Raw genomic sequence first — 18565 nt, forward strand, 5'->3', positions numbered from 1 at the left:
TTATCCAATCCTAGACCAAATTGGTCGCGTTTACTTCGTCATAGCTGTATGTGTCCAACACCGAATGCATAAGCTGCACGGTCGTATCGGAGTCCGATCCTTTCATTTTCATGGACGATCCTAAATTGGCTAGTGCGTCTGCCTCCGCATTTTCTTCTCTCGGAATATGGGTAATCGACCATTCCATGAACCGTGCGAGCAGAGCCTGGACTTTCATTACATATTGCTGCATGCGTTCCTCTTTAGCTTCGAAGATACCTTAGACCTGATTTACTACTAATTGGGAGTCACATTTGATTTCTATGACCTCTGAGTCCAGTTCCCGGGCCAGCTCAACTCCTGCAATCAAAGCTTCATACTCTGCTTCATTGTTAGTCAGAGGAACAGTTCTTATGGCCTGCCTTAGGGTTTCTCTCGAAGGTATGATTAGCATTACGTCGAGCCCGGACCCCTTCATATTGGAGGCTTCGTCCGTGAACAAAGTCCAAACTCCTGATGTCGATTCTGACACCATTATTGCTTCTTTGGTAGCCAAAGGTAACATTCTCGGACTGAAATCAGCCACAAAGTCTGCCAAAACTTGTGACTTAATCGCAGTCCTAGGTTTATACTCTATTTTAAATTCACTCATTTCGACTTCCCACTTGGCCAACCTACCTGAAAGTTCAGGTTTATAAAGGATATTCCGCAGGGGAAAGGCGGTCACCACGGCTATCGGATGACATTAGAAATAAGACCTAAGTTTTCGAGCGGCGACTACGAGAGCTAAGGCTAATTTTTCTAGATGTGGGTAGAGAGTTTCTGCTCTCCTTAAAATTTTACTAATATAATAGATAGGAGATTGCTTACCTTCGTCCTCACGGACTAAAACGGCACTTACCGCTACCTCCGAGACTGCTGAGTAGATCAACAGTTGTTCGTCTTCCTCTGTTTTTGACAGTAATGGAGGACTCGACAAACACCTTTTCAAATCCTTCAAAGCCTGCAGACATTCCGGAGTTTATTCGAAGTTGTTCTTCTTTTTGAGTGAAAAGAAATGATGGCACTTTTCCGAAGACCGGGAAATAAATCTACTTAAAGCGGCCAGTCTTTCTGTCAACCTCTTTCACACTTGATAGCTGGTTCGGGATGTCTTCGATGGCTTTAATTTTATTGGGGTTGACCTCGCCCCCTTTGCGACACCAGAATCCCAAGAACTTACTAGAGCTAACTCCGAATGCACACTTCTCGGGGTTAATCTTCATGTTGTGCTTTCTTAGGATGTCAAAGGTTTCTTGCAAGTATCTCCTGCGTTCAAAGACTTAACCAGCATATCATCTATGTAAACTTCCATGGTTTTCCCTATTTGTTTCTCAAACATTTTGTTTACGAGCCGCTGATAAGTTGCTCCGGCGTTCTTTAGCCTGAAAGGCATCACATTATAACAATATGTGCCGAAGTTTGTTATGAACGAAGTTTTTACCTGATCCTTCAGGTTCATATTGGTTTGGTTGTATCCGGAGTATGCATTGGGGGAACTCATTAACTCGTCCCTAGCCGTCGCATCAATCATTTGATCAATGATAGGCAATGGGAACGAGTCTTTTGGGCACGCCTTATTTTAATTATTATAGTCTACTCACATGCAAAACTTATTATTCTTTTTTGGAACTACTACTAGTTAGCTAGCCAGTTGGGATGCTTTAGCTCTCGGGTTGAATCGATATCAAGCAAATGAGTTACCTTTTCTTTAACGAATTTGTTTCTGACCTCGGCAATAGAACGTTTTTCTGCCTTACCAGATGGATGCTAAGATCTAGGTTTAGTGTGTGCATCACCACTTCCGGCAGGATACCTGTCGTATCCACATGCGACCATGCAAAACACTCAACGTTAAATTTAAAAAATTCTATAAATCCTGACCTGAGCTTGGGGTTTAGTCCTATCCCTAAGTGGAACGTCCTCTCCAAGAATTTTTCGAAAAAACCGACATGTTCTAGTTCTTCCGTTGTGGACTTTGTTGCATCCGTTTCTTCTGGTACCTGGAAATATCTCGGTACCTGATAGGATTTCGACGACTCCCCCCTGGTTGAATTCACTCAGCTCGGGAGCAGGCGCCGGTTCCTGTAATTGCTATATTGCATGCTCCTTCCCTTTGCTATTGGAAACTAAGAAAGCGTTCATCTCCCTTTCCGCAGTTGGTCTCCTCTTATTTGTTTAATTCCCTTGGGAATTGGGAATTTCAGTAATTGATGGTAGGTTGAAGGCATAGCCTTCATCTCATGCAATCATGGTCTCTCCATGATAATATTGTAGCCCATATCGTCTACTACTTCGAAAAGGGTCTTCTTCATCACCCCCTCGGCATTCGTGGGAAGCAAAATCTCTCCTCGGGTTGTCACGCTTGCCAGATTGAACCCGGTGAGGAGTTTTGTAGCCGGAATGATACTTCCGGTCAGCTTGGCTTGCTCCAACACTCTCCACTATATAATATTGGCCGTACTTCCTGGGTCCACCAAAACACATTTAATTTTAAAATCTAAGACAAAAGAGATTACCAAGGCATCATTGTGCGGAAACAGTAGCTCATCTGCATCTTCCTCCGTGAAAGTAATGTCGTCCTCAGCGACTTCCCGAAGTCTCTTACTGTGGGTTACTGAAACCTTCATCTTTTTTGCCGCCGAAAATGTCACACCATTAATCTCGTTCCCCTCCCCCCCCCCCCCCAAAAAAAAAATCATGTGTATCGTCAAACATGGAAGGTCTTCTCCTGCTTTCGAAGGTTCCGTGTTATCACGATTGCGGCCGTAATTGTTTTAGCCTGATCATTGAAGAATCCTCTAAGATGGCCATTTTTCAGCAATGTCGCCGCTTCCTCGTGCAAATCGGCAGTCCCCAGTCCGGTGACCATTGGTCCCATGATATTCGCACAACAAATTAGGATCCCTCTAACTGGGATCAAATTTTATTAGTTTCGGGAACCGTGCTTCCTTAATGTTCCTCATAGCCGACACCAGCTCCGCTATGCTGACGTTGAAGTTGTATTCAGAAAGCTTGGGGTAGGAGGAATCTCGAGAACTCGATATCTCCTTGTCTTGCCACAAGTTTTACACTTAGCTTTATTTTTTTCTCTTATTTGAATAAAAAATGGCCAAACAAGAGATGTTTCGGCCCATTTAGAAGGTTGTCTAGAAAAAGTAGGGTACTAACGGGGGGGGGGGGGGGGGGATCAATCGGGACATCATTTGGATTAGTTGGGTTAACTTCAGCAACATGACTAGTGGGTGTATCATCATCCGGTTGCGTTTCATCTAAATCTATTTCCTGCTCATGTTCTTCATCAATAGTTGGATTACCATAAAGAGAATTCATATATTCATGATCTAAGTTTTACTACCACCTCCAACATTATGCACATATTGACTCTCAGTAAATTGTAATAAAGTATTATCACTATCAAGAATAGGAGCAGGTGGAGGGCGGGTATGGGGTTTGGGTAGGGNTATCTAAGGCATTTTCTTGTAAATTATATTATATAATTGTGACTTAAAATTTTTAATTCAAATTTAAAACACAAAATTTTGTAAAAAGATATTCAAAGGAATTTCCGTTGGTGGTGGCGGAAAAGAAGCTTTTACTAAATATTTTTTTTAAGGAATAGGCCATCTTAATTATAATTATACAAAGTAATTAAATAAAACAAACAAAACTATAATATTTAAACTAAAGAGTTGGAACCGAGTTTAGCGAATTGACGAACAACTTGTTGAAAATTAATTATTGTTGAAGACTTGAGTACTTCAATTCACCAACTTCACAATTTTTCACACAAGTTGCAACAACAAAATAACCAATTTTAGAAGAAAACTAGAGAGAGATTGACGATTTGGTGAAGAAAAATGAAAGAATGAGGGGGTATTTATAGTTGAAAATAGGGAAAAAGTATAATTATAAAAAGATTGGGGTTAAAAAAAAGTTTGGGGGGGGGGGGGGTTAAATGGCTATTTTATAAATAGCCAACGGCTATTTTGGCAGCGATAACGGCTACATTTTAAATGGGTAATGGTCAGAAAATAAGTGGGATTTTTTTTAAAATATAGCCGTTGGGGACCGGTTGAGACCGTTTGGGACCGGTGAACCGGCCCACTTAGGACCCGGTCCCGGGCCCAAACGGTCTCAGTCCTAACGGTCCCCTAATGTGAACCGGCCCACATGGGCCTGTATATCTCCCTGGTCCCGGGCTTAAATGGGTAGGACCATTTAGGCCCTCTACCCATATGGGCTCGCGGGCCTGGGCCGGTCCTGGGCCTAATCGGCCCACTTGCCACCCTTAGCTTGGGGTAGGAGGAATCTCGAGAACCCTATATCTCCTTGTCTTGCAATGAGCTGTTATTCCGGCCGCGATCAGCTCTCCTATCAGTAGCGAATCTATCCACGACTGAAAACCTCTATCGCGCACTTCAGCCTGTTCATAGGGCAAAAATCGACCCCTTGTAGACTGTCGATCTGTGTCGAAATCCTTCTTTGATTTCTCCTTATTCTTCTCCCGGCCCCGACCTTTGGTTGATGCCAGGAAACCGAGCTGATCATCCTCAATTCTTATCTTTGACTCATACCGGTTGTGAACATCCGCCCATGTTGTTGCCTGAAACTCGAGCAGACTTTCTTTTAATTTCCTGGAAGCATAGGAACTTCTTGGATTCAACCCTTTAGTAAATGATTCAGCTGCCATTCGTCTGGTACGGTTGGGAGAAACATTCTTTCTTTTTGGAAACTGGTAACGAACTCCCCGCAACAATTCGGACTTTCCTTGCGCAATCCTGATTATGTCGGCCTTTCGGGCCTGTAACTTTCTGGCCCCGGCATGGGCCTTGATAAAAGAATCTGCGAGCATCTCGAAGGAATCTATTGAGTGCTCGGTCAAGAGTGAATACCATGTTAGGGCCCCCTTCGTGACGGTTTCCCCGAATTTCTTCAGCAAGACTGACTCAATCTCGTGTGAAGCTAAATCGTTTCCCTTCACCGCCGTTGTATAAGTGATGATGTGCTCCTGCGGATCCGAAGTCCTATTATACTTCAGCATGTTTGGCATTTTGAGCCGCTTCGGGATCAACTTCGGTGCCGCTCTTGGTTTGTACGGCAATTGGGTGTACTTCTTTGAGTATGGTCCTTTTAACACTGGTGGCGCGCCCGGAATCTGATCCATTCGGGCATTTATTCCCTCATAAACCGCATGAGTTCGGTTTTAAAATTATCGTTCTCATTGTTGTTATCGGATCCGCTACCGTTCCCCCAAGACTTATCAAAACCGACTTTGCCTCTCGGGGTGTTGTTATCGACCCTCTGCATTGTTTGATTTGCGGGAGCACCAGGAGGAACTGGGCCTCGTCCATTCGCGTTGTTGGAAGAACTCGACAACACCTGCCTCAACTCCGTCATGACCTGATCCTATTGTGAGAGATGACCCATAATAGCTTTTGGATGCTCCCTCGGGATCCTTACTGTTTCAGCGACGTGTTCTTCTTCAACATCATCAGGAGTTTCCTCTCGAACATGACGTGGATATCGCCCACCATGGGCCGGCGTGGCCTCATCCCCCTTGTTGCGGGTATCACTGATTGAATCTTCGTGCTAAGGCTGATTTCCTTGGGCCTCAATGTTGTGTGCGATGTTGACATCGTTATCTGCTATTTTCTATAATTTTTGCTAAGAACAAAGAATCAAACAGGTTAGTAATAGATGCAAGGATCAACTCAATTACACAACTGTCTAAGCCTCACGGTGGGCGCCAAACTATTTACCCGTAAAATGGTACAGTTGAATTTATACGTGGTTTATAGACAAGTGAATCGATTTGATCCAAAAAATAATAAATAAATTAAACAAGAATGTAAGACTTAGCGTTGAAATCAAGATCAGACAGCTAAAATCTTGTTTCCGGGAACAGAGCTTCCGGAGGCAGCAATACAGTATTAATAAGCAAGAAAACGAAATATTATTGAGCTTTGAACAGTGTATAACATAAGTTATTCAGAAAATTCCTCTCCTTACAATGGTTGTTGAGATCATTATTTATAGTTGCACCTAGAGACAAGGTCCTAGGATCAAGCTCCTCTTAAAGACAATTATGAGAGCCATTGAAGAATGTGTAACGGTTGACAGTAAATGTCATATTCTCTATAACAGACTACGTATTTAATGCTATAAAATATTCTCTATTAAATGCTACTGGGTAACAGACATTTATTTCGCCTTTATGAACATCATTGCCTTCGGGAACAAACGAGTGCCTTCAGACCTATATTATGTGAGCATTTAATATGGACATATTTTACCCTATACAAACGGTATTTTGTTTGAGTTCGATTAGATGACCTAATAGATAATTATGCTTCTCTTAGGGATACTGAAAAGAAAATAGATTTATATTCACAATACTACCTGACATGCGTGTCTAAACTCCAACCTTCGAGATAATAATTAATGATTTATACATAATCAATAATTTTTTATAATAAATACCGAACTATTGAATCCAATCAAACCCGTAAGTTATACTCAGTGGCGGAGTCAAATGCACCCAAGGGACCCCTTCGTCGGAAAATTATACTGTTTAGCTTGGTAATTTTTTTTAAATATGTACATATACTATATAATGACACCCTTGACTTCCTAGTGAGTTTATTTCTTTATATTTTGATTTCAATTAATGAAAATCCTCGCTCCGCCACCGGTTATTCTTTAGCTCCGCCATACCGGTAGGCTAGGTTAATAAGTTGACAGAATAGTTTATTTCTCCAAGAAAAGTGAAGTTAGAGTAAACGGGATTGATAGGGATCAGAGAAAGATGAATCAAATTATTGTATGTATTTGTCACTTTAATTTATCTTTGTTAATGTATGTTAGAAGATTATATAACTAAAATAAAATTAACATGAGTATAATGAAAATAAAATCAGATTTTAGTCAATACATCTTGCAACAAATAAATTAGATGGTTCAATCAAAATGAATTCTTGGCTTGACTACATTCTGAATGACTTGAATCAACACCATTACTAGTTGGTAAGACAAGTAATCTAATATTGGATTAATTACTGTTAAGGGAGACGCAGCCATTAAGATGCAACAGAAAGGAAGCAGAGAAAAGTAGAAGAGAATGGAAGAGCTGAGTATGGGAAATATCGAATCACTTCTTCATGTACTGTACATGTGTATATATATACATCACCTAATCACCTAACAATATATTAGCTATTGACAGCTGTACATGTGGTCCCACTAACTAACTTCTACTAGTCTAACTAACTGCTCCACTGTACACTCTTCTTAACACTCCCCCTCAAGCTGAGGGATGGAAGAGGTTCTTCATTCCGAGCTTGCTAATCAAATGCTCATGTTGTGGCTTGCATAGACTATTGGTAAGTAGATCTGTAGGTTGTTCCTTTGTCCCTATGTGTTGTGTTTGAATCTTGCCACTCTGAATTTTCTCCCTTACAAAGTGACAATCAATATCAAAGTGTTTTGTTCTTTCATGGAAAATAGGATGTGGTGCAATCTGTATAGCAGCCTTGCTATCACAGAATAGTTGCACAGGTTTAGGTACTGCAATTCCAAGTTCTCCAAATAAGCCAACTAGCCAAGTAACTTCTGCAACAGTAGCTGCCATACTCCTAAATTTTAATTCTGCTGAGCTCCTGGAAACTGTGCTTTGTTTCTTAGACTTTCAGGAAATTATACCCTCACCAAACTTGATTACATAACCAGTAATGGATTTCCTTGTTTCCACACATGAACCCCAGTCAGAATCATAATAGGCAACCGGCTCCTTGTTACCTTTTGCTGGCATAAACAGACGCAAACCTGCAGTTCCCTTGATATACTTGACAACTCTTATAGCTGCCTCCAAATGTGACTGCTTAGGAGCATGCATATGTTGACTCAATACTTTAACAACAAAGGCAATGTCTGGTCTTGTCATTGTCAGGTATAGCAATCTGCCAATAAGTCTTTGATAGCTTCCTGGATCCTCAAGTTGTATATCAGTAGAAGCTTCTCCTTTGTTCATAAATTCATCAAATGCTACAAGTGAGTTTATGATTAAACTCAAGAGGTGTAGCAACAGGCTTACTACCTGCCAATCCCATCTCAGACACAAGTTCAAGAGCATATTTCCTTTGATTCATCAGAATGCCTTCCTTAGACCTAGAGAACTCAATTCCCAGAAAGAACTTTAATTCTCCCAAGTCCTTCATTTTAAACCTAGCCTGCAAGTCTGTTCTCACCTTATGAATGAGCTTCACATTGTTCCCAGTAACCAATAGATCATCAACATATACTAAGATTACTATTAGATCACCACCTACTCTTTGTGTGAAAAGTGAGTAATCATAATGAGATTGAACAAATCCCATATCCTTGAGAGTAGAGGTCAGCTTCAGGTTCCACTGTCTGGGAGCCTGTTTAAGTCCATACAATGACTTATGTAGTTTACATACTTTCATCTGATGACACTCCCCCTGGCTGGCAAAGCTATCTGGGATCTGCATATAGACTTCCTCAAGAAGATCACCTTGGAGGAAGGCATTATGGACATCCATTTGAAAAATGAACCAGCCAGATGCTGCAGCCAAAGCCACCACAGACCTGACTGTCACCATCTTAGCCACATGAGAGAAAGTCTCCTTGTAATCCAACCCTTCAAGCTGGCTATACCCCTTAGCAACTAATCGAGCTTTATACTTTTCCACTTCTCCATTAGATTTGTACTTGACTTTGAACACCCACTTACAGCCAATAGGAGCCTTACCAGGAGGCAGATCAACAATGGACCAGGTCTGATTTTCCTCAAGGGCTGCAATCTCAGCTTGCATAGCATCTATCCACTTAGGATCAGTGCTGGCCTCAGCATAGGAGGTAGGTTCAGGCACAACAGAATAAACAGCAAGACAAGATTGATAGGCAAGAGACAACTTGTCATAACCAACATAGTTAGAAATGGAATAATTGCAAACAACTCTTTTAGTGGGAACAACATAGTCTTTCAACCATATAGGAGGAACAGAGGTCCTAGAGGATTTTCGAATAGGAGGAGGAAAAACAATGGGAAGAGGACTGGATGGTGGAGGATGAGATGATGACAGAGGAGGATCAGCTGATGAAGCTGAAGGAAGAAAAGGAGAGTCAGATGAAGAAGAAGGAAGAGAAGAAGAGGTAGGAGAAGAGGTAGGAGAACAATCAGGTTCTATCATATCCAAGACAGGAAATATAGGGGAGGAACCAGAGATGTCATGTTTAAAAGGGAAGATAGCCTCCTGAAAAACAGTATCTCTACTTACAAACAAGGATTTGGAGTGGAGATCATAGAGAATGTAACCCTTTTGTACAGAAGAATAACCAAGATGAACAGCAGGAATGGCTCTAGGAGTAAACTTATCAAATTTACTAGTAGAAGAGGCATAGCAAAGACTTCCAAAGACTTTCAAGTGCTGTAGAGAAGGAACCTTACCATAAAGTTTCTCAAAAGGAGAGGCTCCTTCCAATAAGACAGTAGGCAATCTATTTAAAAGATAGACTGCTGTGGAAACACACTCACCCCAGAAGTGGTGTGGAATAAAGGCTTGAAACCTCAAGGCCCTTGCCATGTTGAGAATGGACCTATGCTTTCTCTAAACTCTACCATTCTGTTGAGGTGTGTACACACAGGAACTCTGGTGAATGATTCCATGCATCAACAGAAGACTAGTCACCTGCTCATTAAAGAACTCAGTACCATTGTCAGTCCTGAGGCATTTAATCTTGCTATCAAATTGAGTTTGAACTAGAGTTAAGAACATTTTCAACACAACAACATATTCTGCCTTTGTGTTCATCAAGAAAATCCAGGTATACTTAGAAAAGTCATCCACCAATGTCATAAAGTACCTTCTACCATGATGAGTTGGGACCCTGTATGGACCCCATACATCAGCATACACAAGTTCAAAGGGAAGGATGGAACTAGAAGTGCGGTGAGGAAATGGCAGTCTAGATTGCTTAGCAATAGGACAAACTGTACAATGATGATCTTGCATAGGAATGTAAGGTAAACTACTAATTTTTTGTAGAACTTTTAGAGGAGCATGCCCCAGTCTCTTGTGCCATAGAGACACACTACAATTATTAGTAGACTTAACAGAAGCTGCCTTATTTGAACTAGAGATATTATTTGCAGAAGATGCTAGCTTGTTGCTTTGCTTGGCATTTAACTGCTATACTGGTCCTTCAGGAGTATCTGGCTTCAGGATGTAGAGTCCACATTCTTCCTTACCAATCCCCATTACCTTCCCACTCAAGAGGTCCTGAAAAAGACAGAAATCAGGAAAGAAAGCAACAAGACATCTTAACTCCTTTGTAAGCTTTGAGACTGAAAGCAAGTTGTATTTGAAGTCTGGAATGTACAAGACATTCTGTAATGATTTTGTTTTGAAGATTTTGGACACTCCTGAGTGACTGATTGCAATCTGCTCACCATTAGGAAGATGAACTTTGTTATGGTCTATACTAGTCAGATTTTTGATTTCACTTAGTAATTTGGGATTGTGCACCATATGGTTGGAAGCCCCTGTATCTACTATCCAGTTACCATTAACTAGATGAGTCATAAAGGCTCTTATAGTACCTGTGTTATTCATAGTTGATGCATTAGCCACTGATTCTACTTGCTTTCCTTTGTTTAGCATGTGCAATATCTGATTATATTGTTCTTGAGCAAACACTGGAGCAGGTGAAAACTGAGGAGTAGGCTGTGGAAGGTCAGGAGGTTGAAATTCTCTAGCAGTGAATGCATTGTTCACCTGTGGGCCTGAATAACCTCTTCTCTTGGCCTTGAAATCAGTAGGGTATCCATGAAGTTTATAGCAGGTGTCCTTTGTATGACCTTTCAAGTGACAGTAGTCACATTGTAGTGCAGATCTCCCAAAACCGTTTCTAGGTTTGAAGTTGCTATTTCCATTTCCTGCATTAGCTTTACTCATCAGTGCTGTAGACTCATCAATGCCAACACTTAGAGCTGTACTGTTCTTCCTTTGACTCTCAACATTGACTACCATAGCATAAGCCTGGTTGACATTAGGGAGTGGCCGGATCATAAGAATCTGATCTTTAGCATTGTCAAATGAATCATTTAAACCTGTTAAAAACTGATACAATTTCTGTATTTGGTAATGCTCTACATGTTGCTTAGATTCAGGACATCCACATGAGGGTGGAGGAGCTAAAGCTTCATACTCATCCCATAGCTCTCTAAGTTTTGAGAAATACTCTGACACTGTTAGCAGATTTTGAGTCAATTTTGCAATTTCCTTGTGAAGATAAAATGATCTAGCAGCATTCACTTTATCAAATCTTTCACGAAGATCCTCCCAGACCTTGTAGGCACCGGATGCATAGATCACAGTACTTAGTAGATTAGGAGCTACAGTGTTCATTATTCAAGCTAAAACAATCGCATTACATCGATCCCAAAGTTCATGAAGACTTGGATCATAAAGCTCCTTTCTACAGGTTCCTAGCACAAAACCTAACTTGTTTTTCCCATGCAACACGATTTTCATAGATCTACTCCATAGGGAGTAGTTTTCAGATCCTCGAAGCTGAATCGAGATTAGAACAGCACCTTGAGTATCAGAAGGATGGATATACAAAGGATGATTATGATGAACTAAGTGAATATGCTGATTATCAAATGTAGATGATGTAACATTAGTCGATGTCGACTCATTTTCATTAATCGCCATATTAAAGAGAATTACTAACTCAAATCGTTGTGAGCTTCAGAGAAAAATCGATGAATTGTTCAGAAAACAACAAACCCTAACTGGACAAAGGAAGTCGTATCTTCACCTGTAACTTGAACCAGATGAAAGAACAGAGAACAATTCTGGATTCGATTAGCTCAATTACACCTTCTCTTTACTCGTCTGCCATTGATGAACTCGTCGGGATTATGCCGAGCTCTGATACCATGTTAAGGGAGACGCAGCCATTAAGATGCAACAGGAAAGGAATCAGAGAAAAGTAGAAGAGAATAGAAGAGCTGAGTATGGGAAATATCGAATCACTTCTTCATGTACTGTACATGTGTATATATATACATCACCTAATCACCTAACAATATATTAGCTATTGACAGCTGTACATGTGGTCCAACTAACTAACTTCTACTAATCTAACTAACTGCTCCATTGTACACTCTTCTCAACAATTACCCTTGTCGCATATATAAAGTTATAAAATGTAATACAATAACTTTTAATTAATATTATTGAAGATTAATTCAGAGTTAGTATAAGAAACCTAATATTGTTTGGAATTTAGTAGTTGTTAGTTTATTTAATTCGTATTTGAATAGGTTTGGTAATCGAATTGATATGAAAATAGAATTTCTAGTTCTACTCAGAGTATGTTTTGCACTATTTTAAATGCTGGTGCTACTATCTATTATTATAGTGTAGCATTAAAAGATATTGAGTATATATTTATCTCCCACAATTATCATAAGCAACCGGCATGACTTCTAATTTGCAGGTTTACTTCAATATCTATATTCCTTTTTTTTTTTCCTTCTCTTTTATCCCGATATTCTCATATACTGTCATACATAATCTCGTATATTTTTCTTCTTTTACTTGATAACAAAAGTTAAAAGAATAATAGAAGGATTAATGGAAGAATTGTCTTTAGACCGACTTATTATAATTCGCTTTATTAATTTTCGGAGAAATTTATGAAAAAAATGTGTGTAAAAGAAACGTGTTGCATAGTGTAGTTTCTTGAAGAAACTAAGTGGATTTTTTTTTTTTGGATAAAAAAATATCTCCGGGTTCACCCAAAATGATATTTTGAAATAATTTTATTAATCAAGCACTTTTTTTTGAATGTCTCTTCAATTTCAAAAATATCTCATGTCCAATTGACCTCTTCGCGAGGTTATTAATAAATTATCAAACTTTAGATTTAAATTATATACATTGAAAATATAAAATAAAAATGTATAACTTTAACTTGTGATTTGTGAATAGCAAATTAATTACATGTAATTGCTTAATAAGTAATCTAATGCTGTAAATTTTTTAAAATTTAAATTTATCTTATTTCAGCATAAGCCTTAAATCACGGAACTACGAGATTCTACATCAATTTTAATTAGTCAAAAGTTGGTCAATTAATTATTCGAATTATATAATGGCTGGAAAAAAAATCAAAAGAGGCTACATTTTTCTGGAATGATGGAAACATCACAAGAAGTAAACACTATTTCAGTATTAGTCCTTCATTCGACTTTCATTTACATTTCACCCCCTAAACTTCTCAAAAACCACAGGTCCACAATCCTTAGCCCCTTATCTCTACCAAACTCCAGCTCTCGTCGAAGCATCTTTGAACTTCTTAACAATGGCTAACACTTTATGTATAACTCTCACTCAATCTTCTTGTCCCACTTTACCAAAACTTTATTCATCAAAATCCCTTGTTCAGAAATCACATAGAATCTCTCTTACCCCATTTCTCAAATTTCAAGATTCAGCTCCTACTCATTCTTCCACCAGAGGGTTCACTACTATATGCTTTTCTAGTCCCAGAAATGGTCCTGATTATAAAGTAAGTTAATTAACTTATCATAAAAATTGGCAACCTACTCTTTTTACTTTTATTTAAATGGTACTTCCTGTCTGAATAACACCTTGTCGTATTTAGGAACAGTTCAATTTATAGTCATATGTCTTGTTTTACACCACAGGTTTCAATTTTTTTTTTTTAAATTAAACTTTGTGTCTAGTCAAACTGTACATGAGAAGGTCATATAGCAAAAACAACTAGTTTGCTATCAAGGCATAGTATTTATTAATGATTTTGTGGTATATCTTGATTGTGATGTTGAATTAATAAAAAAGGTCATCCTGGTGCACTAAGCTCCTGCTATGCGCGGGGTCTAAGGAAGAGTCGGATCACAAGGGTCTATGCATTTCTGCAAGAGACTGTTTCCACGACTCGAACACGTGACCTCCTGGTCACATGACTACAACTTTAACAAAAGTTGCGCCACTGACGTTGACTTAATAACATTTTATATATTAGGTGGAAGTAATTGTGCTATGCCAAAAGTAGTGTTGTGGAATCTTGAAATTGAAAATGATAAATTTGAATGCTTTTAGAATGAGCTTCTAAGATTGGTTTTTTCTTTGAGTAATTCTTGTGTTGTTTTTTTAATCCCTACAGGGAAGTGGACTTGACTGGCCAATTTTGAGACGCTGGAATGTGCCATGGAATTGGCAAACTGTTTCACTTTCTTCGCTTGCGTGTGGATTGAGGTGTTATTTAGTTACCTCACTAAGTTTTCAAATATGTCTGATCAATGAAGTGTGATCTTATTGTGATTGGTAAAAAGATCAATTTTTTTGTAACGGGGTACTCCCTCCGTCCCATTTTATATGGTTGTTTTTTACTGTCCACGGAATTAAGAAAGAAAGAAAGACTTTTGAAACTTGTGGTTTAAAATAAATTGTAGACTTTTGTGTGGCTATAACATCATATTAAAGTAAAATGGGCAGTTAAAGTTAAATTATTTCTAAATAGAGAAATGTATCATTCTTTTAGGGACAAACTATAAAGGAAGTATATTATTGCAATCATGCAAAAGATAGAAGATTTGTGAAATGCGATGTTTTATTGGTTTAACTTGCTGTAAATGTAAGTTATTCTTTTAGGTTGTGTAAAGTATCTTTATAAGCTGATGTTCTGCTTTGTCTTAGAAATATATTGGGTAACTAGCAACGAAGTATTGATCTTGGGAGGAAAAAGCTAACTAATATTCAGGCAGTTTTGTTTTGACAGGACTAATAGAGGCAGCATCAATACCATATGTAGGACTTGACGTAGATGAATTGAGCTTGGATGAGAAAGCTGAAATTTTGTTTGCCGATCAAGCGTATGGACAGTCATTATAGCATCGTTTATTTATCCAGTTTAGTTAACTTTAACATTGTGTCAAACTTCAGAGATTCTGATCTTTTGTTTACTTCTGGATTTTCAGTATAACAACTGCGGTTGTGCTAATAGTCCTTTATACTCTCACCAAGTCATCTCAACCGCTCCCTGATGACATATATCGTTATGGTAATGAGCGTTTTTCAAGTCATAGACGAATTCATTTGTCTGCAGCTTTATATAGTCAGCAATTGGATAGAAGACCAAATCACAGTTTCGTATACTCTGAATTTGTTACAGCAACTGATTGGTTTACGTTTGTCTATTTCCAGATTTGAAGGAACCTTTCAATCTCCAGAGAGGATGGCTTTTTTGGGCTGGAATTGGTCTAGTAGGAGCAATAGGTGCCATTGCTTTAACAGGAGTGGCAATGTCCACTTTCAACGGTGAGACGCCACCTAGAGAGGTGAGAATTGAAAATGCCATTCTTTCTACAACCTTCAATAGCAAATACTAATAAAACTGAGGTCAGAAAAAAAGATTTCTTTTAGGTTCTGAGGAAATGGGTAAATAAGTTTACCCATTTTGCAATATCCTGAACTAGAGGACAATAATTGAGGAGCATATATGAAATGAAGGGACATAATTTTTATAATCCATTGTACAACATTATGGATGAGTACAATTACTCAAGAAGCATATCTGTTCATCGGTCAGTTGCACACGAGCTTTTGCATGCAACAGTGTGTTGGCTTAATTAAATTAGCTACATTATGGGGATTAATGTAACAAAGAACTATTGGATAATACTGCTATTGTTGTCTCTACATGTACATTGACACACAATAAAGTTCATTCTTCTCCCCTGTGATGTTTTTTTCTCATCGAATTTTTTTCCCTCCCCTGTGATGTGTTTTTCCCCCTCTTTTAATTCCTTACAACTTGTTACAGACTGATGCTCTTGCCCGATTACTCCCATTGATAGGCTCTTCAAGTATCAGGTATTTCTAACAAAAAGTTTGAAATTTTATGTGTATTATCTCTATCATCCAATAGGTCAATTGCTTTTTTGTTGATAGCTTTGGTGTCACTTACTGAGTACTTATGTAAGATAATATACCGTAGAGTAACCAACTTCCTTTTTTATGTAGTACTGTTTCTCTGCTGGGCATTACTGGTGTACTTGCTCCAATTCTTGAGGAGACTGTGTTTAGAGGATTTTTTATGGTCTCTCTGACCAAGTGGTACGATTCCTTCTCGATAACTTTGATTACAAATATTAAATTGCTTCACGTTTGGTGGGAACTGGCACTAAGTGACCCTGTGAATCTTCTGGACTTAGTTGGAGAAACTTGAAAAGCGATGCATAAAAAGTTTTAAAAATATGAATTGCTTAGGTTAGATGAAGTTACTGCATTGCTGGATCATTATCTCTTATGAGCATGAAAACCCAATAAACACGTAAAGATTATACTTTCAAGTTTCACCAGTTGATCCGCTTTTTCTGTTTTTATTTTTTAATTATATATATATGATATCTTTTGCCATCCAGGAATCTCTTTCTATGGATTCTGCCACCTGCATTGCTCTATGCGTGACAAGTTTGACCCTTTTAAGTTGAAAGTACTTTCGGGCTTGACCGACTGATCCTTCAATATTTTGCTTATGAACTATGATATTATCTCTTGTATATTCTGTTTTGGATGTTTTATACTAAAATTTGGTTTTCACGGGAATGAGGCTAAAAGAGTGCACACCCAGTTAGAATGGAACAGCTATAACCGAAGGTTAAGATACAATAGGAAGTGACTAAGAGAGTTATACATGCTAGCAAAGACCGATACCCAGACCTTTCTGTAATCCTTCATGTGGAAGGAAATTGATAAAGGATGTCAAACACTAATGGGGTTGTGAGTGACAGACAAGTCGCTGCTGTCTGGATTCCGTTAATGGGCTAAAGAGATAACACAATTAAAAAATTAAAAAAGCCTCTAGATCAAAAGTAAAAAAGATTATATAAAAGATCACGTTTCGTTGATTCATACATACACGAGCATGTTTAATGTGGACAGACTTGATGCTTTGTTGTCTCTCATACTTATCCATTTCGCATTGCAGGTTACCTACACCGCTTGCAGCGGTAATTAGTGGTGCTGTGTTTGCTCTTGCGCATCTCACTCCTGGACAATTTCCTCAGCTGTTTGTTCTTGGTATTACTACTATATTCTTAAATATAAATGACACTGGATGATAGAAGAGTAAAAGCAGGAACTGCAAAATTAAATACTAACATAAATGGTTTTTACTTCTGGAAGTTCTAGCAAGTTCAAAAAAGAAGTGTTTAACTTTATACTGCATAAGATAGGATCAATGACTTTCTATAATTTTTATGCTAATATTTTATTCATCTTTAGTAGAGTGAAATTGCTCCGGTTGGAGCAGAATGGATATAGAGGTTCATATAGCCGACCCTTGTTTAAAATTCATAAATAGCCACTTTTATGACTGATGTTTGAAACTCAGCTACAGTTTCATAATTGTTTGTAATTAACCACTTTTTTAATGTGGAAATAAGATTTGAATTAAAATATCCCTAGCTAAAACACAAAAAATCTCCAGCACAGTGTGCTGGAGTTGTGCTGAAGTTCTCCATATTTTAGCTAGGATATTTTTGTTCAAATTTTATTTTCGCAATAAAAATTATCTATTTTTAACTACATTTCAAACGGTGGCTAAATATTAAAAAGTGGCCCAAAAACTGGCCATCCCATGCCATTTTAAGCCGACACTCTTACTAGTTTTGGATTTAGGCATAGTTGATTGATTGATTAATTGATTTTGCCCGTTCTTATCACTGCGTATATATTTTCTGTTTAATCTGACTTGAAAAATGACATGTGCATTCAGGGACTGCTCTGGGATTTTCTTATGCTCAAACGCGGAACCTCCTAACTCCCATCACAATTCATGCTTTCTGGAACTCTGGTGTTATCTTGCTTCTAACCTTCCTTCAGGTAATCTTTAATCTCCTCGTTCTTTCACTTAAGTTCGCTGCTTCATGAAATCATTTAAGCTAACTTAGGATTACCATCTGGCAGTATCTGTTGTCTATGAATATTAGTGTCTCGAATAACTTCAAAGATGCTTGACGATTAAGTCTGATTCCTTCCTCTTTTAACTCTTTCTTATGTAGCTTCAAGGTTATGATATCAAGGAAATAATACAAGCAACTTGAGCGGGCCATGGTAATTCTCCGAACAAGGCCAGTTACATAATCAGTCGTCTTCATTAGCTTGTTCATAGTTGCTGAACATCGGAAGAAATCTGATTATAGTTTCTGTAATTTAGGACACATGAGAACTGGAGCTTGTATGTAATGGAAGAAATTATTTTTTCTCCAATGCCGAGTTGCTTAGTCTATTGGAAGAGCTACTAATGCTCTTTCTTCATGAAAAGCAGGGGAAGAATCCAACAAGGAAGCCTCTGTTAATTTCTCAATAATAATCTAATATACTACTATTAGTAGGTTTTGATTGCACATTTTTCTTTAATTTATCCCTGTGTACAAGTTAGTCGGGATCAATTATATGAATGAATCTTCGATATCCATTTCACTTCA

The 18565-nt window shown here is 38.4% G+C and overlaps 1 protein-coding gene across 1 annotated transcript; it reads left to right on the forward strand.

Annotated features, from left to right (window-relative positions):
• Positions 1-13336: 13336 nt before the first annotated feature.
• LOC109238124 lies at positions 13337-18565 on the forward strand. The gene is made up of 10 exons (XM_019404553.1): positions 13337-13620; positions 14239-14330; positions 14840-14947; positions 15053-15135; positions 15279-15412; positions 15898-15947; positions 16098-16190; positions 17065-17156; positions 17854-17960; positions 18140-18565. The coding sequence occupies exons 1-10, from the start codon at positions 13414-13416 to the stop codon at positions 18179-18181; spliced, it is 1008 nt and encodes a 335-aa protein (XP_019260098.1). The 5' UTR covers positions 13337-13413; the 3' UTR covers positions 18182-18565.

This window comes from Nicotiana attenuata, unplaced genomic scaffold (genome assembly GCF_001879085.1).
Source record: "Nicotiana attenuata strain UT unplaced genomic scaffold, NIATTr2, whole genome shotgun sequence".
NCBI classification, from domain to species: domain Eukaryota; kingdom Viridiplantae; phylum Streptophyta; class Magnoliopsida; order Solanales; family Solanaceae; genus Nicotiana; species Nicotiana attenuata.